The 20021-nt window shown below is 40.8% G+C and overlaps 1 protein-coding gene and 1 long non-coding RNA gene across 3 annotated transcripts; both read right to left on the minus strand.

Moving 5' to 3' along the window:
* Positions 1 to 409: 409 nt before the first annotated feature.
* On the minus strand, positions 410 to 1969 carry BEX3 (brain expressed X-linked 3). 2 transcript variants are annotated; one of them, XM_081567988.1, is made up of 3 exons: positions 1866 to 1969; positions 1378 to 1459; positions 410 to 979 (listed from the first exon to the last, which is right to left on the minus strand). In XM_081567988.1, exon 3 carries the CDS (start codon positions 965 to 967, stop codon positions 659 to 661), a length of 309 nt encoding a protein of 102 aa, XP_081424114.1. In that variant the 5' UTR covers positions 968 to 979; positions 1378 to 1459; positions 1866 to 1969; the 3' UTR covers positions 410 to 658. The 2 variants fall into 2 exon arrangements, with proteins under 2 accessions (XP_081424114.1, XP_081424115.1); XM_081567989.1 differs by lacking the exon at positions 1866 to 1969 and having other exon boundaries at positions 1382 to 1459.
* A 7325-nt stretch (positions 1970 to 9294) lies between these two features.
* On the minus strand, positions 9295 to 19760 carry LOC145537176 (uncharacterized). The gene is made up of 2 exons (XR_014076248.1): positions 19077 to 19760; positions 9295 to 10191 (listed from the first exon to the last, which is right to left on the minus strand). It is a non-coding gene; the product is annotated as an uncharacterized LOC145537176 (long non-coding RNA).
* Positions 19761 to 20021: the final 261 nt, after the last annotated feature.

The following is a 20021-nucleotide window of genomic DNA, read 5'->3' on the forward strand; positions in this document are numbered from 1 at the left end:
ATGCTGGGGAGTTGCATAGGAGGCAGGCCAACAGTTCCACACCTCATGTATTCCATTCGGCAGCCCTCTAAGGCAGACATTATTTATCCCATTTCACAGAAGAGAAGACTGACTCTTTACAGGAATGTATCTGTAATAAAGGGAAGGTTTACTTCCAGTTAAGACTGGAAGATACTTAAAGTTCACTTTTCTTTTAAGTTTGCTGAACCAGTAATTATTATGTACATTCACAGACTCATTGAAAAACTGTTCTCATTGCTTCTAAAATCCCAGATAATAAATGAAAAAAGTCATGTATTAGCCAACCACAGAGAAATGTGCTCCAATTACCATCCTGGGATATGTGATTTCAGATTTTTGAAGGTTCATGTATTTTTTTTCTTTAATGAGACAATAATAAATGTATAAATTGCTTTTTAATTACTTTATTAACTTTACATTTTTCCATGCAAATGGGTGAAACTTTACCGTTGACAGAAACTTAGACTGGGTGCCAAGGCAATCTGCAATTAGAAGCTGGTAACACAGAACCTACCTGACACACTGAAATTACTAAGGTTCACAGCAAACGGATCAGTAAAGGCATTATCAGGAAAATGCAAGGAAAAACAGAACAACAGTGGGAATCACAGTATTAATCTCATGGAAATGGCAGGAGTCAAGGCATAAGGCAAAATTCGTCATGATGGTCATGGTGATTAGAGAGCTCCCCCATAAGAATACGCAGACAATTCCTCAACTGCAGCTCCCTAAGTTTTCTCCTGATTTCTCTCATCTCCTCCATGAACATTTCCATATCGTCTCCCTCTCCACCCAACCCATCATTGACCTGCCTATTGGGTATGACCCATCGGAAATTAGGGGCAAGTCGGCGAGCCTGTCCCCGTCTGTGATTTCTTTCTGGCTGGTGGCCTTCGCCCCCTCCCAAAGGGCGGTCTTCCTCTCCGTTCTGCACGGGTTGCTCCATTTCTTCGTTTTCCTGGTGGATATTAGCCATGATGAGATTTTTTTTTCCCCTGGTTATTTTTCTTTGAACAACAAGTAAGACAAAGGCAAGGAGAGACACTGAATGCTTGGTGCACTGACCAGCAGGATTCAGAGTCCTGATAGCAAAGATTTAAAAAAAATTTTTTTTCCCACCTCAGGCGCTTTGTGCGCCTTCTGGGGAGCCTTCAATTTGACCTTTTTCCCAGCTCTCTCCTTTTCCCTCCCTCCCTCAAACCCAAAGCCCACCATTTTTCTTTTCCAAGGATTCTTTCCCAGAGCGCAGCAGGCACCAAAATGGAGGACGGGGCATGGGGTCTGGGGCAAGTTAGCAAAGGATCTCAGGCTGGGCTGTGCACCAGTCCCCTTCCTCTCCTGCACTGTTCCCGGCACTGACCTGGGCCTATCCTCGCTGTCTCCTGCTCCTTCCGATCCTCGCCACGAGTGCACCGCCGCCACGCTTAGTTCGGCAGACCTGCAAAGGGCCAGGGTGGGGGCAGGAGGCTGCTGCAGCCAGGCGCTCAGCGCCTTCCCGACCCCGCGTCCCCCAATCCCACCAACCCCCCTTTCCGCGCCTGGCCGCCCCGAGCCCCCCGCCCCCACCCTCAGGTGCCCCCATCCCCGCCCCGCTCCCAGGTTCACCACTGCCTAGCAGGAACTCTGGGATGATTTCCCATCGCTCTGAGTTGCTTTCCTGCCTTCCCTGGAACCATGCCCCCCTGCACCCCCCCACCCCAGGGGGCCCCTACTTCTGTTCCCAGGAAAGCCAGGGGTGTGGCGAGGGCATGCCTGGAATCGTCGCGCTGAACCCCTGTGCGGGCCTCGGGGCTTGGCTGGCCGCTGCCTCCCTGGCGTCAGCGCGCGGGCCCCGGGGCCCTTACCTGCTCCGCTTGCCGTGGGCCCGATGCCAACCCGCCGTGCGCAGGGGAGCGGGGAGCTGGTACCCAGACAGGAGTGACGACTGCACCGAAGGCTGCGTTGCTCTGCAGCTCGCGATCACGTGAGGGCCCCGCGTCACCGCCGAGCTCGCCCCCAACTCCGGCGGCCGGTGCAGCAGGAGCGCCCCACTTCCGCCTCGTGCACACGCACGGACAACCGCCTCCGCCTGTTTGTGCGCCGGGCCACAGCGCGCACCTCCCTGTCAATCAATCATCTCGCTCTTCTCTAATCTGACTGCCCACAAGTGGCATCACCTCCCTGCAGTTGGAGTTTGCCCTTCTCTGGTTATAAGGGAGGGTCTACAACATCCTCTACCCCCTCTCCGCCCCTAGGCCTTGGTGTTGGCTTTTTCTGCTCGCTTTCCTCTTCTCGCTGACCAAAGTCTTTCCCCACCGCCACCCCGCCCCGCCATTGCCCACCAAGTGCCCTGACTTCATACTCTTCTAGGACATTTAGATTGAAGGTTAGGGTGGGGAGGGAGCAAGAAACTTGTCGGACAGAGAGGCGAGAAGGTAGAGTGGGTTGTATATATCCTTCCTAATAATTTCTCTTTATTTCATTTTTTAAAAAGCATGCCATCAATAAATTAAAAATTACAAGGTTTCATTTTTGAAAGAAATGCTTCATCCTGCGGAAAGAAAAAGCCTCATTGTTTGATTTGTTTATTCACCTGTACCACCCAGAAAATGTTTTCTTTGGACTCCACCGCACAACATCAACAACATTTTGGAAACATTTTACTTTGAAATCTTATTTTGAAAACATACAAGTATCTCCCCAAATACAGTTGGTGTTTTCAAAATGATCTGTAAAGTAAATCTTCACGTAGAAGTCCAGTTGTCAGACCTTGACCATTTTATGTAAATTTATGTGATGTTTTTGATACTACAGTCTTTGGAGGAAAGGAGCCTTAAAAAAAAGAGCCTGTTTGTTTTCTGCTTTCCTTTCCAAACTTGGCAAAACACTCCTACACATACTTCCTTAGAGTGATCTCAGAAATTAAGTATACAACTGGTAAAAGTTAGTTCCAAAGACATGTTTTTTGTAATGTGAATGTATCCAAAAAATATTAGAAGTAGGCATGGGGTATGTGAAGCAATTAAACTTGAAACTCATCTTGAGTGTAACTGTTCATTTTTTCAACTTGAAATAACTGAAAACTATTTTTAAAAATCACGGTTACAAAATAGAGATGCCTTTAGGAAAATGGCATTATTATTTAAAAATACTTAGTAAGTGTTGGTTGTGTTAAAGCAACCGAAAGAGTTATATGTACTGAGGTCAGTCGGGCCAGGCAAATGCTAACTGCCTCTAGTTTTGCTCAGGTGCTCAGGGGCTTCAGTTGTGTCTGACTCTTCGAGACCTCATGAATTGTAGCCTGCCAGGCTCCTCTGTCCTGGGATTATCTGGGCAAGAATACCGGAGTGTGTTGCCATTTCCTCTTCCAGGGAATCTTCTCAACCCAGGGATTGAACCTGCCTCTCTTGTGTCACCTACATTGGCAAGTGGATTCGTTACCACTATGCCATCTGGGAAGCCCTTTGGCTCCAAACTCCTATGTAATCTCCCACCCTGCTAAACTAGCCAGGACACTGAATAAAGGAAGAGTATATGCCTACTGCATATGTAGTTTGAAATATATAAAATTATGTATATATGCATGCATGCTCAGTCACGTCTGACTCTTTTTGACCTCATGGACATGTCAAAACCATGACAACTTCATGGACTCCTCATGGAGCCTGCCAGGCTCCTCAGTCCATGGGATTTTCCAGGCAAGAATACTGGAGTGGGTTGCCTTGCCCTCCCTCCTCCAGGGGATCTTCCTGACCCAGGGATCGAACCCATATCTGCCGCATTACAGGCAGACTCTTTACTGCTGAGCCACTGGGGAAGCCCGTGTGTGTGTGTGTGTGTGTGTGTGTGTGTGTATGTCATATATACTCACATATATATAATAATTTTAGAGATATAAAGAAATATTGATATATTGCTCCAAAAGCTCAAATTAAAAATAATTGTCTTTTAAAGGAATGCTAGTGATTCCTGAATTCTCTCTCACAATTAACAACTCTTCATATAGGTAGCTTCATTAATGATACCTGTTGGAATCATGCCGATTAGAGACATGAGTTGTGGTATCAGACATGTCTGGGTTTAAATCATGTTTCTGCTACTTGTACTGATGTATGACTTTGGGTCAGTTACTTATCAAGGTCTCTGTGCTTCCTCTGTGGAACAGGGATTATTAGAAGTAAATCACATATTTCAAGTATGTACCACAGAGCCTAAACAATCATCAATGAAAGTTGATTCATTACTTTTTTTTTTTACTATTATTAGATGGTTTCTAACAAGGTTTAAAGAGTGGGCAAAGCATAGTTCTGTCCTTAGCTAGATATGCTTGTTTTTAAAATCTGTGAGGGTCCCAAACACATCTGCTGTCTTCTACTTTGCAAAGTCAGTGACTTATAGAATTCTTTGTACCAAGTAGGTGATTGGTGAATATTTGTTGACTGATATATCCACTATTGAGGTTAATGGGGCTTCCCAGGTGGCACTAGTGGTAAAGAATCCGCCAGCCAATGCAGAAAACATAAGAGACACGGGTTCAATCCCTGGGTCGGGAAGATCCCCTGGAGAAGGAAATAGCAACCCACTCCAGTATTCTTGCGTGGAGAATCCCATGGACAGAGGAGCCTGGTGGGCTGCAGTTTATGGGGTCGCAAAGAGTCAGACATGACTGAGCGACTGAGCACACACGCAACCATTGAATACGAAGTTTGAAAAGTAGATTTTTGGTTCTCTCAGTGGCTCAATTCTTTGCCATTATCTTTTTGATCCATCTTGGATTAGTCTTTTGCTTGAAACCACCAAATTTTCTTGGATGAAAACATACATTTGTATATTTTTCAAGATTAGAGGTTATGCTACATGGGAGGTTGGTTGTAATGAAGTGATGTTTTAAAGACAGGTGAACTATGGCTGATTCGTGTTGATGTTTGACAGAAAAAAACAAAATTCTGTAAAACAATTATCCTTCAATTAAAAACTAAATTAGTTAAAAATGATAAAGATAGGTGAAATTTGTCCTTGTAATGATGTTGTCTTCACTAAAGTGTTGTGAGGTGTTGATTGAGATCTTTTCTTGTCCTTGGTGTTTTCTGAGGAGCTGAAGGTAGATAACAACCTGTTGAGAACAAAATTTTTAAATTTCTAAGGCTGAGTTGGAAGGATATAAGAGTCTTAGTTTGGGACTCATGTGCCCTGAAGGACAGAGAGAGTGAACTAGTTTGATGACTTTTACCCTAAAATAATAGAAGAGTAGTGTAGTACTGGGAAGGAGGAGCCTGTGTTCATGTTTGGGGAAGTGCAGTATTTGTGAAAAGAACCTATTTCCTTTCCTTATCTCCTATAATTATAGTGGAACCAGCCACTTGATTGGTTTCCTTCACCAAAGCCAAGGAGATGGGACCCCAAAAGAACAGTACGTAAAGTTTAGGGATATCTACAAGATGTTCAGTTCAGTCCCTCAGTTGTGTCCAACTCTTTGCAACCCCACGGACTGCAGCACACTAGGCTTCCCTGTCCATCACCAACTCCTAGAGCTTGTTCAAACTCATGTCCATGGAGTCAGTGATGCCATCCAACCATCTCATCTTCTGTTGTCCCCTTCTCCTGCCTTCAATCTTTCCCAGCATCAGGGTCTTTTCCAATGAGCCAATTCTTTGCATCACGTGTTAAGGTTCACTTATTCCTCTGCTGGATATCTGCATTACCATTGGGATTTTGAGCTACCTAGATGCTATAGGAGCCTGGAAAGAACATTTTGGAAAGATGATGTTGTGGTGTAGCCAGGTAGAGAAAGGGCTAAGATTAATCCCCTACCAAAGTTCCCAATTCTGGATAAGCATGAAAAATAAATTCTACCATGCTTACAGGTTCCAGAGTTGGGAAGAGGGGAGTTATTGAGATACAGATTTACCAGAAACTGATACAGACTAAGACAAAGAGACCTATGAACTATAGGAATTCTATGTGAAGGTTATGAGGTAAGAGTCACATACAAGATATGGCCCAGTCTTCCAAGGAAACACTTGAAAGGGAGATGCTTGGATGTGAGTCCTTAGCAGCAGGTTCCCTAGAAATCAAGCTTGAGCTTCAGTGATGATTAATCATGTGGCAATCTTACCCTAGGTATTCACATAAAGAGTTATCTTTATATCCCTCTTCTTCAAACTCTCAAGTCATTTGAGTGAACACAGGGAAAATGGTGTGATTGTTAATTTTATGTATCCAACAGGCCATTGGATGCCCATGTATCTGACTGAATAATATTTCTGAGTGTGTCTGTGAAGGTGTTTCTAGAAAAGTTTAGCATTTGAATTGGTAAACTGAGTAAAGCAGATGGCCTTCCCCAATGCAAGTAGACTACTAATACCACTGAGGGCCTAAATAAAACAGAAAAGCAGAAGGTTGAATTCACTCTCTGCCTGATTGCTTGAGCCGGGACTTTGATCTTCTCCTGCCTTTGGTGTTCCTGGTTCTCAGGACTTTAATTCAGACTGGCACCTACATGTTAGCTCTCCAACTCTCAGGCTTTCAAAGTACAGCACTGGCTTTCCTGGCTCTCCAGCTTGTAGACAGCACATCATGGGACTTCCCAGCCTACATAATCATGTGAGCTTACAGACTTATAGTCAGTCTATAGACCTTATAATTGATAACTGATAGATAGATAGATAGACAGATAGACTCTAGATAGAAAGATAGATCTCCTAGAGGGATGAGGAGGATTCTGAATCAAAATTGTTATCAGTGTTTAGAAATACATAGAACAAAGATGCAAACTGGTATATATAGAATGGATAAGCAATAAGGCCCTGCTGTACAGCACAGGGAACTATGTTCAATACCTAGTGATAAACCATAATGGAAAAGAATATGAAAAAGAATGTATATATATGTATAACCGAGTCACTTTATTTCACATCAGTAATTAACACAACATTGTAATTCAACTGCTGCTGCTGCTGCTGCTAAGTCGCTTCAGTCGTGTCCGACTCTGTGCGACCCCATAGACGGCAGCCCACCAGGCTCCACCGTCCCTGGGATTCTCCAGGCAAGAATACTGGAGTGGGGTGCCATTGCCTTCTCCGTGTAATTCAACTATATTTCAAGAAAAAAATAAACTTTAAAAAGACATAGAACCAAATCTTTAATAGTTTAACTGAATTATTTTAATAAGCAAAAGTAACTAAAGAGTTGGGGAACAGGACTGAGATACAGTTAAAGAAGCTGATTATCCAGTAGAAAGTGGAGGGTGGGGATGATAGAGCACTGTTGAGGAGCTATTGGAAAAATAAGACTCTTTTGTGATTTTACCTCAACTAGCTACCCTTCAATCACACTGTGGTGATATCAGGTTAATATTCCATCAGAGGCAACTCATTTTTGCTGAGATCTTTTTGCATGTTGCCGTGATATATAGGTCACACGTATTTGCCTGGAAAGGTACCCAGTTGGATTGTAGTTATTGTCCTGTTTTCCTCTCATTACACTCTCATGGGTGAGTGTAAGGATTGAAAGCAGATATTCTGGCGCATGGTGGGCTCTGTGCGTGTGGATATCTCTGTTCCTGCCTAGAACGGTTCCCTATGGGTCATCCCGATGCTTCAGTGCTACAGTCTTATTGTGCTTCTCTCTTTTTTCCTAAATGTAAGCATGTATTAACAAATTGAAGCCAGGTATTAAAAATCTAGGAAGTTATGCCTACTTTAGCTTCCCAATAAGCTATGGCCATTATAATTTTGATGCCAAGAACTTTGAAGAACTGAGAACAGACCTGATAAAATTTTAAAGATGTTACTTTAAGAGTTTGGAACATTTGAAAGATAATGTATTCAGTATTTCATTCAAGAGATCTTGTATTAAATAATTACAAAGCCATAAGGCTAAGACATCTGAGTGTGAAATCAACAAATATTCAGGACCTCACTATCTATTAGAGATCCACGGGATTTCCCAGGCAAGAATACTAGAGTGGGTTGCTGTTTCCTACTCTAGGGCATCTCCCTGATCCAGGGATCAAACCCACATCTCCTGCTTGGCAGGTGGATTCTTTACCACTGAACCACGAGGGAAACCCCAAGTTTATCTATAGCTAAACAGTAACCTAACACATACTCTGTCTCTCTCACACACACACTCACACACTCTTCCCTTCCTCCCTTCCTCCTCTCCATGTTATACCCCTGCCCCAGTTCCTGAGTCAGGGGCTACTTTTCCCACCATGAATCTAAGACTTAGGCATTTGTAGCATGACGGTATCTTGAGCCATATTTTACACTTAGAGACTTACGCCTGGTGACTTGATGACCCCTTCCTCCACTCCCACTCCTCCCTCATCCCCTCCCATTTATCGTACTTGTCCTCATATTTGAGATTAAAAATGTTTTTCTAATACTGGACATCAAGTGGTGATTATCTTCTAAATTATCTCAGAGGACAAGGTATTCTTTTTGTAAGTAGAAGGGAAAAATCATTAATTATTTTTCTTTTAAATTCAGGCTATAAAATAGTATATACAGAATTATCCTAGTTTCCTTAAAAATACATAGTGATGAAAATGAAATAAAACAGCCCTTACATAAATGCTGGTATATATCGAACAGTGTTGTATATGTATATTCATTGTTGCATTTTATCCTCCCCCAAATTCTATGAGGTAGGTGCTAATATCATCCCCTATTTTACAAATAAGAGTATTGTAGGACAGCAATGCTATGCAACAGATAAGAAGTGGTAGAGGCAGGAATTCAAACACATACAGTTTAGTTCCTAACTCCATGCTCTTGCCCTCTACTCAGTTTCATTTATTAATAAGTCCCGGACTTCCCTGGTGGTCCAGTAGTTGAGAGTCTGCCAGCCAGTGCTGGGGAGGTTTGATCCCTGATCCAGGAAGATCTCACACACCACGGAGCAGTTAAGCCCATGTGCCACAACTACTGAACCTGCCTGCTGCAACTACTGAAGCTCATGCACCTAGAGCTTGTGCTCTGCAGTAAGAGAAGCCACTGTAATGAGAAGCCCGTGCACCACAATGAAGAGTAGCCTCTGCTTGCTGCAGCTAGAGAAAGCCCTCGTGCAGCAACCAAGACCCAATGCAACCAAAACATCATAAATTCAATAAATAAATAATTTTTAAAAGTCCCAAATCTATTTCTCATTCTTTCTTTCATCCATTTATTGTTTGAGCCCTTTTCTGTGCCAGGCACTGCCTGCCCATTCCACATCTCAATCTCAGTACTGTATTTACATTTCTGATTTCCAGGACATAGTTCTTTCCACTTAATTAAAACATCAGAAATATAATTTTCATTCAATCATAATTTATTAAGCATCTACTATGTTCCAGGCCCTGGAGATAGAAAAAGCAATAAGACAGATACAGCCTTCATATTGTTATGTAGCACATAGTTTAGTGGGAGGAAACAAGGCGAGTGTGATTAAGTACTGAAGGGGAGATTACAGCACTGAGTAAGAGGACTTAACCCAGTTGCCAGTGAAGTCTTCCAGGCAGAAGCAATGTCTAGGAGGTCAATTTCTGCTATGACAATGTGAGGATCTCTGTGGATCTGCTTTCCTGTGAAACTAGTGAAATTCCTAAAAAACCAAGCAAAACAATTTAAAGGCTCTAGAAAGGTTTTAAGGGAAACCATTAAGTGGAAAACTATCTATTCAAGAAAATCTATAAAAACTTCACAAGAAATATGAGTCTGTGGTATTTGAACCTAGACCTCTCCCTTTTTCCTCACTCCCATGTCAAGGAAGCAAAATTGCACTCCTAATTATCAGCCAAGAACACAGGATATCCTCTTCCTGCAGCTCACAGCCACGGCGATTTCTTTCTTGGAAGAGGAGTATATCAGTATTTCTTATCCTGCCCCAACTACTGAGATTGTGAGGTTAGGCTCCAGGTGAGTGCAGTTGAGAGGTGGGGGCTCTTTCCTTCCAGCCAGCCCTCACTGGTAGAATGGAAATTGTCTTGTGGGTGTGATACCACTCAGAATACTGGGGTCCTTATCACTCTTGGTTTGGCTGTAAGGTGTGGTTCCACACTATGAGAAGCAAGGTGAGAGAACATCAGGCTGTTGTTTCCTTTCTACCTACTTTAAGACATCAGGTGCTAAAGCACAAGTGTCATTCAAAGATAAGAGTGCCATTGTCTTCACCCCCAGATCCAGAGCCCTGGCTCAGAGATTTTGCCTGGGGAGAGAAGAAAGTCATGAATCATATAGATGCTAAAATTTTCCCAATGGAACTTACTTTATTTGCAACAAAGCATGGAGGCATTCAAGCCAAAGTTGCTCTAAAAACAGAAGTGGTTGTTGTGGAGGCAATTGGGAAGGGATTCAGGGGTTTGGTGAAGATACCAGTTAGCGGTAAACTGGCTAAATTGTTTCAAAAAGTCAGGTAAGGTGACTTCCCTGGTGGCCCAGGGATTAAGAATCTGCCTTGCAATACGGAGAATGTGGGTTTGATTCCTGGTTGGGGAACAAAGATTCCACATGCCTTGGAGTAACTAAGCCAGTGTGCCACAACTAGAGAGTCCATGCATCTCAATGAAAGATCTCACATGACACAATGAAGATCCCCAGTGCCACAACTAAGACCTGACACAGACAAATAAATAAATAATTTTTTTTTTTTTTTAAAGCCAGGTAAGAAGATGGCTGTGGGGAGTTCTCCTTCCTTGTTTGGAACAAATATTAAACACTGACCTTTGGAACTTTTCCTGCAAGGGAGCCCAAATTTGATTGAATTAGGTTGCAGAACAATTGATGCCCAAGAACACTGTTAAAAATTAGTAGATTAATCAACTGGCAATAATAGGAGCCTAGCAACTGCATATGGACAGGACTATGGCCTTTACAAGTGCTTCTCAGTCCCTCACCTCACTCTCATTTAGTTGGGACAGGATGATGAGAGAGGTGTTGGGATTGGATATTGTCCTTCCTCCAGGTCAGTTAGGCTCTGATAAAACTCTAATTAGGCTCTGGTAAAAAATAGTTCCTCTTAACTATTAAGAAGAATAGAATGCTCTGGGTACACTTAAAAATGCCTACTTTTCCCTTCCCCTTCCAGAAGGATAAAGAGGTTTTCTCTAATATTCACTGCGAGAACCTCATAGGTCTCTAAAAAGTAACTCATAAAAGTGTGAGAGCACCCCTTAAATTGGGCCTCTCTGGAGTTTTAAATCTCAGACTTGTCCACATTGAGCTTCTAGCAATTTGGAAACTAGTTTATGTTTTCCTATATCAGTACTTGTTCCTGGGGAAGTTTCTGTTTATAGGTTTTACTTTAACAAATTGTGATTCTCTGTATCTGCCTGTCTGTCACCTGTCTGGAGCAGGGATTTGCTTTGTGACTTCAATCTCTTAATGGATCTAAGAAGAGTTTTTGATTTTCAGTTTATTCAACTTTTTACTTATTGTTACAATGGAGTAACTACTTCTAAGTTTTTTCCATGCCAAACCAAAAACTGGAAGAGGGAATTTAATGATAAAAGAGTTAACACATAAGTAATATATGACAATTATAAGTATATATGCCCCTAATAACAGAGCACCAAAATATATGAAGCAAAAACTGACAATAAAAAATGGAGAAATAGATAATTCAGTAGTAATAGTTGGAGACTTTAATAACCCACTTTTCATAATAAATAGATCAACTGGGCAGAAGATCAACCAGGAAATAGAAGATGTGAGAACACCATGCACCAACTAGACCTAAATAGACATATAGAATATGCCACCCAACAACAGCAGAATACATATTTTTCTCAAGTGCACGTTGAACATTCTTCATGGTAGACCATGTAATATGCCATAAAACAACCCTCAATAAATTTAAAGGATTAGAAGTCAGTTATACAAGATATGTTCTCTGACCACACTACAATAAAACTTCATATCAACAACAGAAAAAAATTCGGGAATTCACAAATATCTGGAAATTAAGCAAAACACTCCTAAATAGCCAATGCATCAAAGAACAAATCAAAATGGATATCATAAAATACTTTGAAATTAAAAAAAAATGAAACATAGTACACAGCATACCAGAACTTATGGGGTGGAACTTTGGTATGTAGAAACACAATGTACTCAAAATGCTGGGATGGAGCTAAACTTGCATAATGGGAAATATATAGCTTTAAATGTCTGTATTAAAAAATGAAGAAAGATCTCAAATCAACATCCTAACTTTCCACCTTAAGATACTGGGAAAGAAGAGCAAACTAAGCATAAAGCAAGCAGAAGGAAGGAAATAATAATAATTAGAGCAGAAATTAATGTAATGGAAAATAAAAAGAGAATAGAGGAAATTAGTGAAACCAAAGTAGATTCTTTGAAAAGATCAACAAGGTTGACAAATCTTCAGCTAGATTGATGAGAGAGAGGGTGAGAGGGAAAGAGAGAAATGTGTGTCAAGTTACTAGAATCAGAAATGAAAGAGGGGCTGGTATTATTGACCTTATAGATATGAAAAAAGATTATAAATGAATAATATGAAATATTGCATGCCCTTATATTAGATAATAGAAGAAATGGACAAATTCCTAGAAAAACACAAACTACCAAAACTATCTCAAGAATAAATAAACCATCTGAATAGACCTATAACAAAAGAAGAGATTGAATTAGTAATACATTTTTTAAACTACCCATGAATAAAATTCTAGGCCACATGGCTTCACTGCTGAATTCTATCAAATATTTAAGGAAGAATCCTTCACAAATTCTTTAAAAAAAAACAGAAAAGGAAACACTTCTCCTCTTATTTTGTGAGACCAGTATTACCCTGATACAAAATCCAGACAAAGATATGACAAGAAAAAACTACAAACCAGTATTGCTTATGAATATGGATGCAAAAATCCCCCAATAAGATACTAGGAAAACAAATCTAGAAACATATAAAAACAATTATACATTATGACCAAAAGAGATTTATCCCCAAATGCAAGCTTGATTTAACATCCTCAAACCAGGAATTCCCTAAGCATAATGAAAGTTATTACAAAAACCTTCCATGGACATTATGTGCTGTGCTGTGCTTAGCTTCTCAATCATGTCTGACTCTTTGCAACTGCATGGACTGTAGCCTGCCAGGCTCCTCTGTCCATGGGGATTCTCCAGGCAAGAATACTGGAGTGGGTTGCCATGCCTTCCTCCGGGGTATCTTCCTAACCCAGGAATTGAACCTAGGTCTCCCACACTGCAGGCAGATTCTTTACCATCTGAGCCACCAGGGAAGTCCAAGAATACTGAAGTGGCAGCCTATCCCCTCTCCAGGGGATTTTCTGACCCAGGTATCAAACCGGGGTCTCCTGCATTGCAGGTGGGTTCTTTGCCAGCTGAGCTACCAGGGAAGCCCCCCCGCTGACATTTTACTTAATGTTAAAACAATGAATATCTTGTCCCTAGTATTAGGAACAAAAACAAAGATATATGCTCTCACCATTTCTATCCAACATTACAACTGGAGGTTCTAGCCGAGACAGTTAGGCAAGAAAAAGAAATAAAAGGCATCCAGATTGAAAAATAAGAATTAGAACTATATTTATAGATGACATAATCTTATGTATAGAAAGTCTTATGGAATCCACTGATAAAATAACAAAACAAACAACTTCAGCAAGGTTGCAAGATATAAGATGAATATACAAAGATCAACCATATTCTATGCACTTATAATGAACAATCAGAACAAGAAAATTAAGAAAACAATTCTAGTTATAATAGTATCAAAAAGACCAAGATATTTAGAAATACATTTAATAAGGGAAGCACAAAATTGATACTCTGAAAACTGCAAACTATTATTGAAATTAAAGAAGAAAATTAAACGACGCCATGAAGAAATTAAAGAAGATGCAATTAAATGGGAAAAAAATCCCATGTTCATGAATTGAAAATTTTAATAGTGTTAAAATGGTAATGCTTCCCAAATTGATCTATAGATTCAATGCAATCCCTTTCATAATCCCAGCTGATTTCTTTGTAGAAATTGACCAGGTGATTCTAAAATTCATATGCATTGCAAGGGACCCTAAATAGCGAAAACAACCTTGGAAATGAATAAAATAGGAGCACTCATGTTTCCTGGTTTCAGAACTGCTTCAAAGCAATGGTAATCAAAACAGTGTGATCCTGTCACATGATAGACATATAGGTCAATAGGACTGAATTGAGAGTCCAGAAATAAAATTATGTTTCAGCTGATTTTTGACAAGGATGCCAAGACCCTTCAATGGGAAAAAAATAGTCCTTTCACAAATAGTCTTGGACCAACTAGATAACCACTTGCAAACTAATGAAATGAGACCCTTATCTCATACCATATACAAAAAAATTAACTAGAAATAGATCAGAGACCTAAATGTAAGATTTAAAATGATACAACTCTTAGGGGAAAACAATGTAGGGACAAATCTTCACGATCTTGACACCAAAAGAATGAGCAGAAAAAGAAAAAATATATATTAAACTTCATCAAAACTAAAATTTGGAGGGCATCAAAGTATACAATCAGGACTTCCCTGGTGGCACAATGGATAAAAATCTGCCTGCCAATCAGGGGACACAGGTTCAGTCCGTCCTCTAGGAAGATTCTATATGCCGCAGAGCAACTAGGCCTGGTGCCAGGACTACTGAGCCCATGCTCTAGAGCCCGCAAGCCACACCTTCTGAGCCTTCTTCCTGCAACTACTGAAGCCTGTGCACATAGAGCCTGTGCTCCACAACAAGAGAAGCCACTGCAATGAGAAGCCTGTGCACTGCAACCAGGTGGCCCCCACTGACAACTAGATCAAGTCCACGCAAAGCAACAAAGACCCAGCTCAGCCAAAACTAAATAAACAAAATAAATAATTTTCTAAAATGCATACCATCAGGAAAGTGAAAAGATAACCCACAGAATGGGAAAAAACATGTACAAATCATGTATCCAAGGGATTTGTATTCAGAGTATATAAAAACTCTTACAACTCAATAATAAAAAGGCAAATATCCCAATTAAAAATGGGCAAAGGATTTGAATAGACATTTCTCCTAGTAATATATGCTGCTGCTAAGTCGCTTCAGTCGTGTCCGACTCTGTGCGACCCCATAGACGGCAGCCCACCAGGCTCCCCCGTCCCTGGGATTCTCCAGGCAAGAACACTGGAGTGGGTTGCCATTGCCTTCTCCAGTGCATGAAAAGGAAAAGTGAAAGTGAAGTCGCACAGTCGTGTCTGACTCTTAGCGACCCCATGGACTAGCCTACCAGGCTCCTCCGTCCATGAGATTTTTAGGCAAGAGTACTGGAGTGGGGTGCCATTGCCTTCTCCGCTAGTAATATATACTAGTGGCTAATAAGCACATGAAGAGATGCTCAATATCATTAACCATTAGAGAAATGTAAATTCAAACCACAATAAGATATCACTCTCCTCTGCTAAAATGGCTATAGTCAAAAAGTCAGAAAATAAAGTGTTGTCAAGGATATGGGAAAAATGCAACCCTTACACACTGCTGGTAAGTATACAGCAGTATACACACTGAAGGTAAAATGGTCAGCCAGTTTAGAAAACAGTATGGCAGTTCCTGAAACAGTTAACCATAGAGTTACTGTATGACACAGCAATTCAATTGCTAGATATCTACTCTAGAGAAATAAGAACATTATGTCCTCACAAAACTTGTACATAAATCTACATAGCAACATTATCCATAACAAGCAAAAGATGAAAACAGCCCAAATATCCATCAATGGACTAATGGATAAACAAAATGTTCATATCCATACAACAGAATATTGTTCAGCCATAAAAAGAAATTAATACATGGTACACAATGGACTAACCTTGAAAACATATGCTAAGTGAAAAAAGCCAATAACAAAAGACCACATTTTATGAGTCCTTTCTTATGAAATGTCCAGGAAAAGAAAATCTATAGAGACAGAGAGTAGATTAATGTTTACTTAGGGCTAACGGGATAGAGGCGTGGGGGCAGGATCATAGCTAAGGTATGGTATTTCTCTTTGATGTGAAAATATATACTAAAAACTATTGACATGTACACTTAAGGTGGGCGAATTGTATGGTGTGTGAATTATATCTCAATAAAACTGTTTAAAAAAAGTAACATCTATTCTGGGATAATGAGTAGGAGCTTTAAGGAAATGATGGGAATCCATTTAGCAGTGTTGCTGTTGTTGTTGTTGTTGTTGTTAGTATTTATTAAATACCAACTGTTGCAGAGTAGAGATTAGGAGTGAGGGCTTTGACCTTAGGCAGGTGTTCCATTTAATAGCTGGGTGACCTTGGCCGAGACACATAATCTCTCTAAGCCTTGCTTCCTTTTCTGTTAAATAGTAAGTTAATGACATAACATCTGGAAAAGGACTCAGAATTCATGAAATGGAAGGACTTCGTGTAAGTACAAGAAACTATTTTGACAGTTACAATGCAAGGATAATAGAAGGATCTATTAGGAGAAATTTTTAAAAAGTGATTATTCCTTAAACAATCAGATAGCAAGAGGCCTGATGAGATATCAAGATATCACTTTGAAAAAAAAAAAGATATCACTTTGAAAGACCCAATCCCTCCCTTTAGTGAGCTGAAGGGCTTTATGTTGGTATTTGTGGGTATGTGTATGTATGTGTGTGCTGTGCTAAGTTGCTTCAGTCGTGTCCGACTCTTCGCGATGCCATTGGCTGTAGCCTATCAGGCTCCTCTGTCCAAGGGATTCTCCAGGCAAGAATACTGGAATGGGCTGCCATTTCCTTCTCCAGGGGATCTTCCTGACTCAGGGATCGAACCTGCATCTCTTATGTCTCCTGCACTGGCAGGCAGGTTCTTTACCACTAGCGCCACATGTATATATTGTACTTAACCTCCTGTCCTTCATTTTTCTTTTAATAATGCATGGTGAACATGTAGTACATATGGAGCTACCTCATCCTTGCAAATGTATTCTTTACCTATAGTTACTGAAAATATTAAGGGGGTGTTTAAGCAAAATATTTGAACAGACATTTCTCAAAGTAAGATGTTTGAATGACCAATAGTACATGAAAAGATGTCCCATACTCAACTAAATTATCTAGCAATTGATGCAGCTGTTTTTTTCTGAAGCTCTTGCAAAACACCGGTGTCAAAATATCAAATGATTGATTTTGGATACCATTATGTGCAAAAGGTTTCCCCCTCCCTCAAAACTTTCCCTATAGAGGAACAGACCAGCTTTCCTCCTAGCTTTTGGCTTTTCCTTTTATAGAGGCAGTAACGATTATATATGTAAAGGATCTGGAGCTGACTTACAAACACACACACACACTCCTGTCAATTTCTCAGTGAAAAATTTTGCAGAAGATTTTTCCTGTCATTAGCATCTTGATAAATCCATGGTTTTTGCTCCTCTATTTCTTTAATTTTGTGTGTCACAGTAGCTATGTCTTACTGTAACTTTAAAGTTCCTCATAGATTACTTACTTGTAGTTTCTTAGGTGATGTTTTTTTCATTCAGTTAATTAGGATTCATTCAAAGTCCTATGTATTTAAGTAAAAATTAGAATTATGAATTTCCTGTTTATAGTATACAGTATTATAATGCATTATCTGCTTTAACTTGGAATTATAAATCAAAATTTGTGATGTTAGGAAAGGCTTACCATTCACATTAATATTTGTTGCACAGAGAAAAGTGTTACTGGGAGAGGCAATCTGCCTTGAGTCCTGAGCATCCTTGCACGTTCTTAAGGCCTTGACCACTCTTTACGCAGGCAGGCCATTTCTCAGTTTATTTGCAACAAGCAACTTTGAGGCATGAGGTAATGTCTTTCCCTTTCTGTGGACACAGCAGGCTTGCTTTTGCTTACTATGAAAGCAGTGAATTCTCCAAACTGTGGGCATCTTTCCTAGAACACGGTGCATTGCATGTGCTGTCATCCATGATGGGCTGTGTCATCTCATGGGACTTGAGGATCATGGGGAACTGATACAAACCAAAATGAAGCCAAGGCTACTGCTTTTACCATGGGTAATAATGTTCTTAGTCTTGGACTGGGATTCTAGTGCCTTTTGCCATAGCAAAAGCAGGTTAAACAGTAGCAGGTTAATATAACTTGTTAATTTGTAGATAGGGTAAAATCTCAGATTGCACCCCTCTTGACAGGTGTTTCCAGATATTATTCTCTAAATCAATTATACTGGGGCAATATTTCTGGTCTTCCCAGGTGGCTCAGTGGTAAAGAATCCACCTTCCAATGCAGGAGCCCTGGGTTCAATCCCTGGGTCGGGAAGATCTCCTGGAGAAGGGAATGGCTATCCATTCCAGTATTCTTGCCTGGAGAATTCCATGGACAGAGGAGCCTGGTGGGCTACAGTCCATGGGGTTGCAAAAGAGTGACAACAGCGTTTCCCACTAGGATAACTTTTGCCATATCTATGTACCATCTTTGCTATTAACATAGTATTCTACTTCATGTTTGTCTTCAAACTGACTCACTTACTTAATTTGAATATTTTTTGAAAAGGAAATTTGGGTACTTTTTTGAAAAGGAAACTTTATAGCACGGCCCTAATCTAAACTGTCATCATTTGCCTTAAAGATTTATTAATATACATTCAAATAAATACATGAACATGTGTGTGCATGCTAAGTTGCTTCGGTCGTGTCCGACTGTTTGTGACCCCGTGGACTCCAGCCCACCAGGCTCCTCTGTCCATGGTATTCTCCAGGCAAGAATACTGGACTGGGTTGTCATTCTCTCCTCCAAGATCTTCCCAACCCAGGAATTGAACCCCCATCTCTTATGTCTCTTGCATGGGCAAGTAGGTTCTTTATCACTAATGCCACCTATATTATAACTTAAAATATTTGTGTATTATCTGAAATCATCTCCAGTAGGCCCTTCTATCTTAATCTCAAGTTATCTGATTACCTCCAGAGTAGTCATTGCTGGGACAAAGACTATCACAACCAGTGTTTTTAGTTAGTGACTTTTGAAATCTTACATTTTTCCTTTAAAAAGTTCCCATCAAGCCCTTTTGTGAGGGAAAAAAAAAAGGAATAAAGGAAGTCTAGTGCTCTGACCTGCAATGGGACAGTTGTCCTTCAGGTATGCATGTCCAGGACAGCCTGGGCCTCAGCCTAGGAGAGTCTGGTGCCTGCTGCAGGCTGGAGCAGAGAAACCAATGTCAGATCATCTTGGAGAGGGTGTGTCTTGGGGGAGTCCTTCCATGTCCTGCCACAGTGCTGCTCCTCATGCCAAGGGGCTGGATTCAACCAGTCTTAAAATGCTGGCAAGTGAGTTCTTGGACCTTCACCTGCATCCATCAAGATGCCACAACCTTGAAGAATGGTCTGAAGTGATTAACTGCCCCCAAAAAGAGCATCACAGAGGAAAAATAACACACTGTTGGTACAACTGTGATCCACAGATACACATATAGTTATGAAAATCTGGATGCAGATATAAATACACAGTAAGTCTTACACAGCACTTTCATACATTTCCAATAAAGAATGGGAATATCCCCAAATCTGACTTGAACCTCCCTTTAAAACTTACACATGTCTAAGGGTATCTTTTGAGTTGGTGAGGAGGCCTGCCACCAGTCTTTTGGGAGCGATCACTCACCCTAAGGAAATGAGACTCAGGAAGATAAACCAATCTTTAGACTCAGAAGCAACCCTGACTAAAGCATAATGTCTGTTATTCAGACTTATTTTCTGGTCCCACCCCTAAACAGACCCACTGTGTCTCAGTCCTATATGGAAGAGGGGTTCTTTGATTAAAATCCCAAAGTTGCCAAGGTATCAGTAAGATATCACAGCCCAAGTGGCCCTGCATAAACGTCTATCTAAACTGAAGAGATGGGCATTTTCCCCATGTCTGTAGAGCTCAGACTGGAAAATCAAGTGGGTTCCAAAGAAATATGCTGAGCTTCACTATTTGAGATTTCTAGCACATCAGCAGTGTTAGGGGGCTGAGAGGTACAGAATCTGAATAAAGGGGCAGAAATATCCAGTACATGT

Source organism: Giraffa tippelskirchi, chromosome X, assembly GCF_054371585.1.
Source record: "Giraffa tippelskirchi isolate mGirTip1 chromosome X, T2T-mGirTip1v1.2.pri, whole genome shotgun sequence".
Taxonomy (NCBI): Eukaryota; Metazoa; Chordata; class Mammalia; order Artiodactyla; family Giraffidae; genus Giraffa; species Giraffa tippelskirchi.

What these genes read in the sequence shown, in the direction of transcription:
- BEX3 (XM_081567988.1), bottom strand. Translation starts at nt 967, where the DNA reads ATGGAGCAACCCGTGCAGAACGGAGAGGAAGACCGCCCTTTGGGAGGG.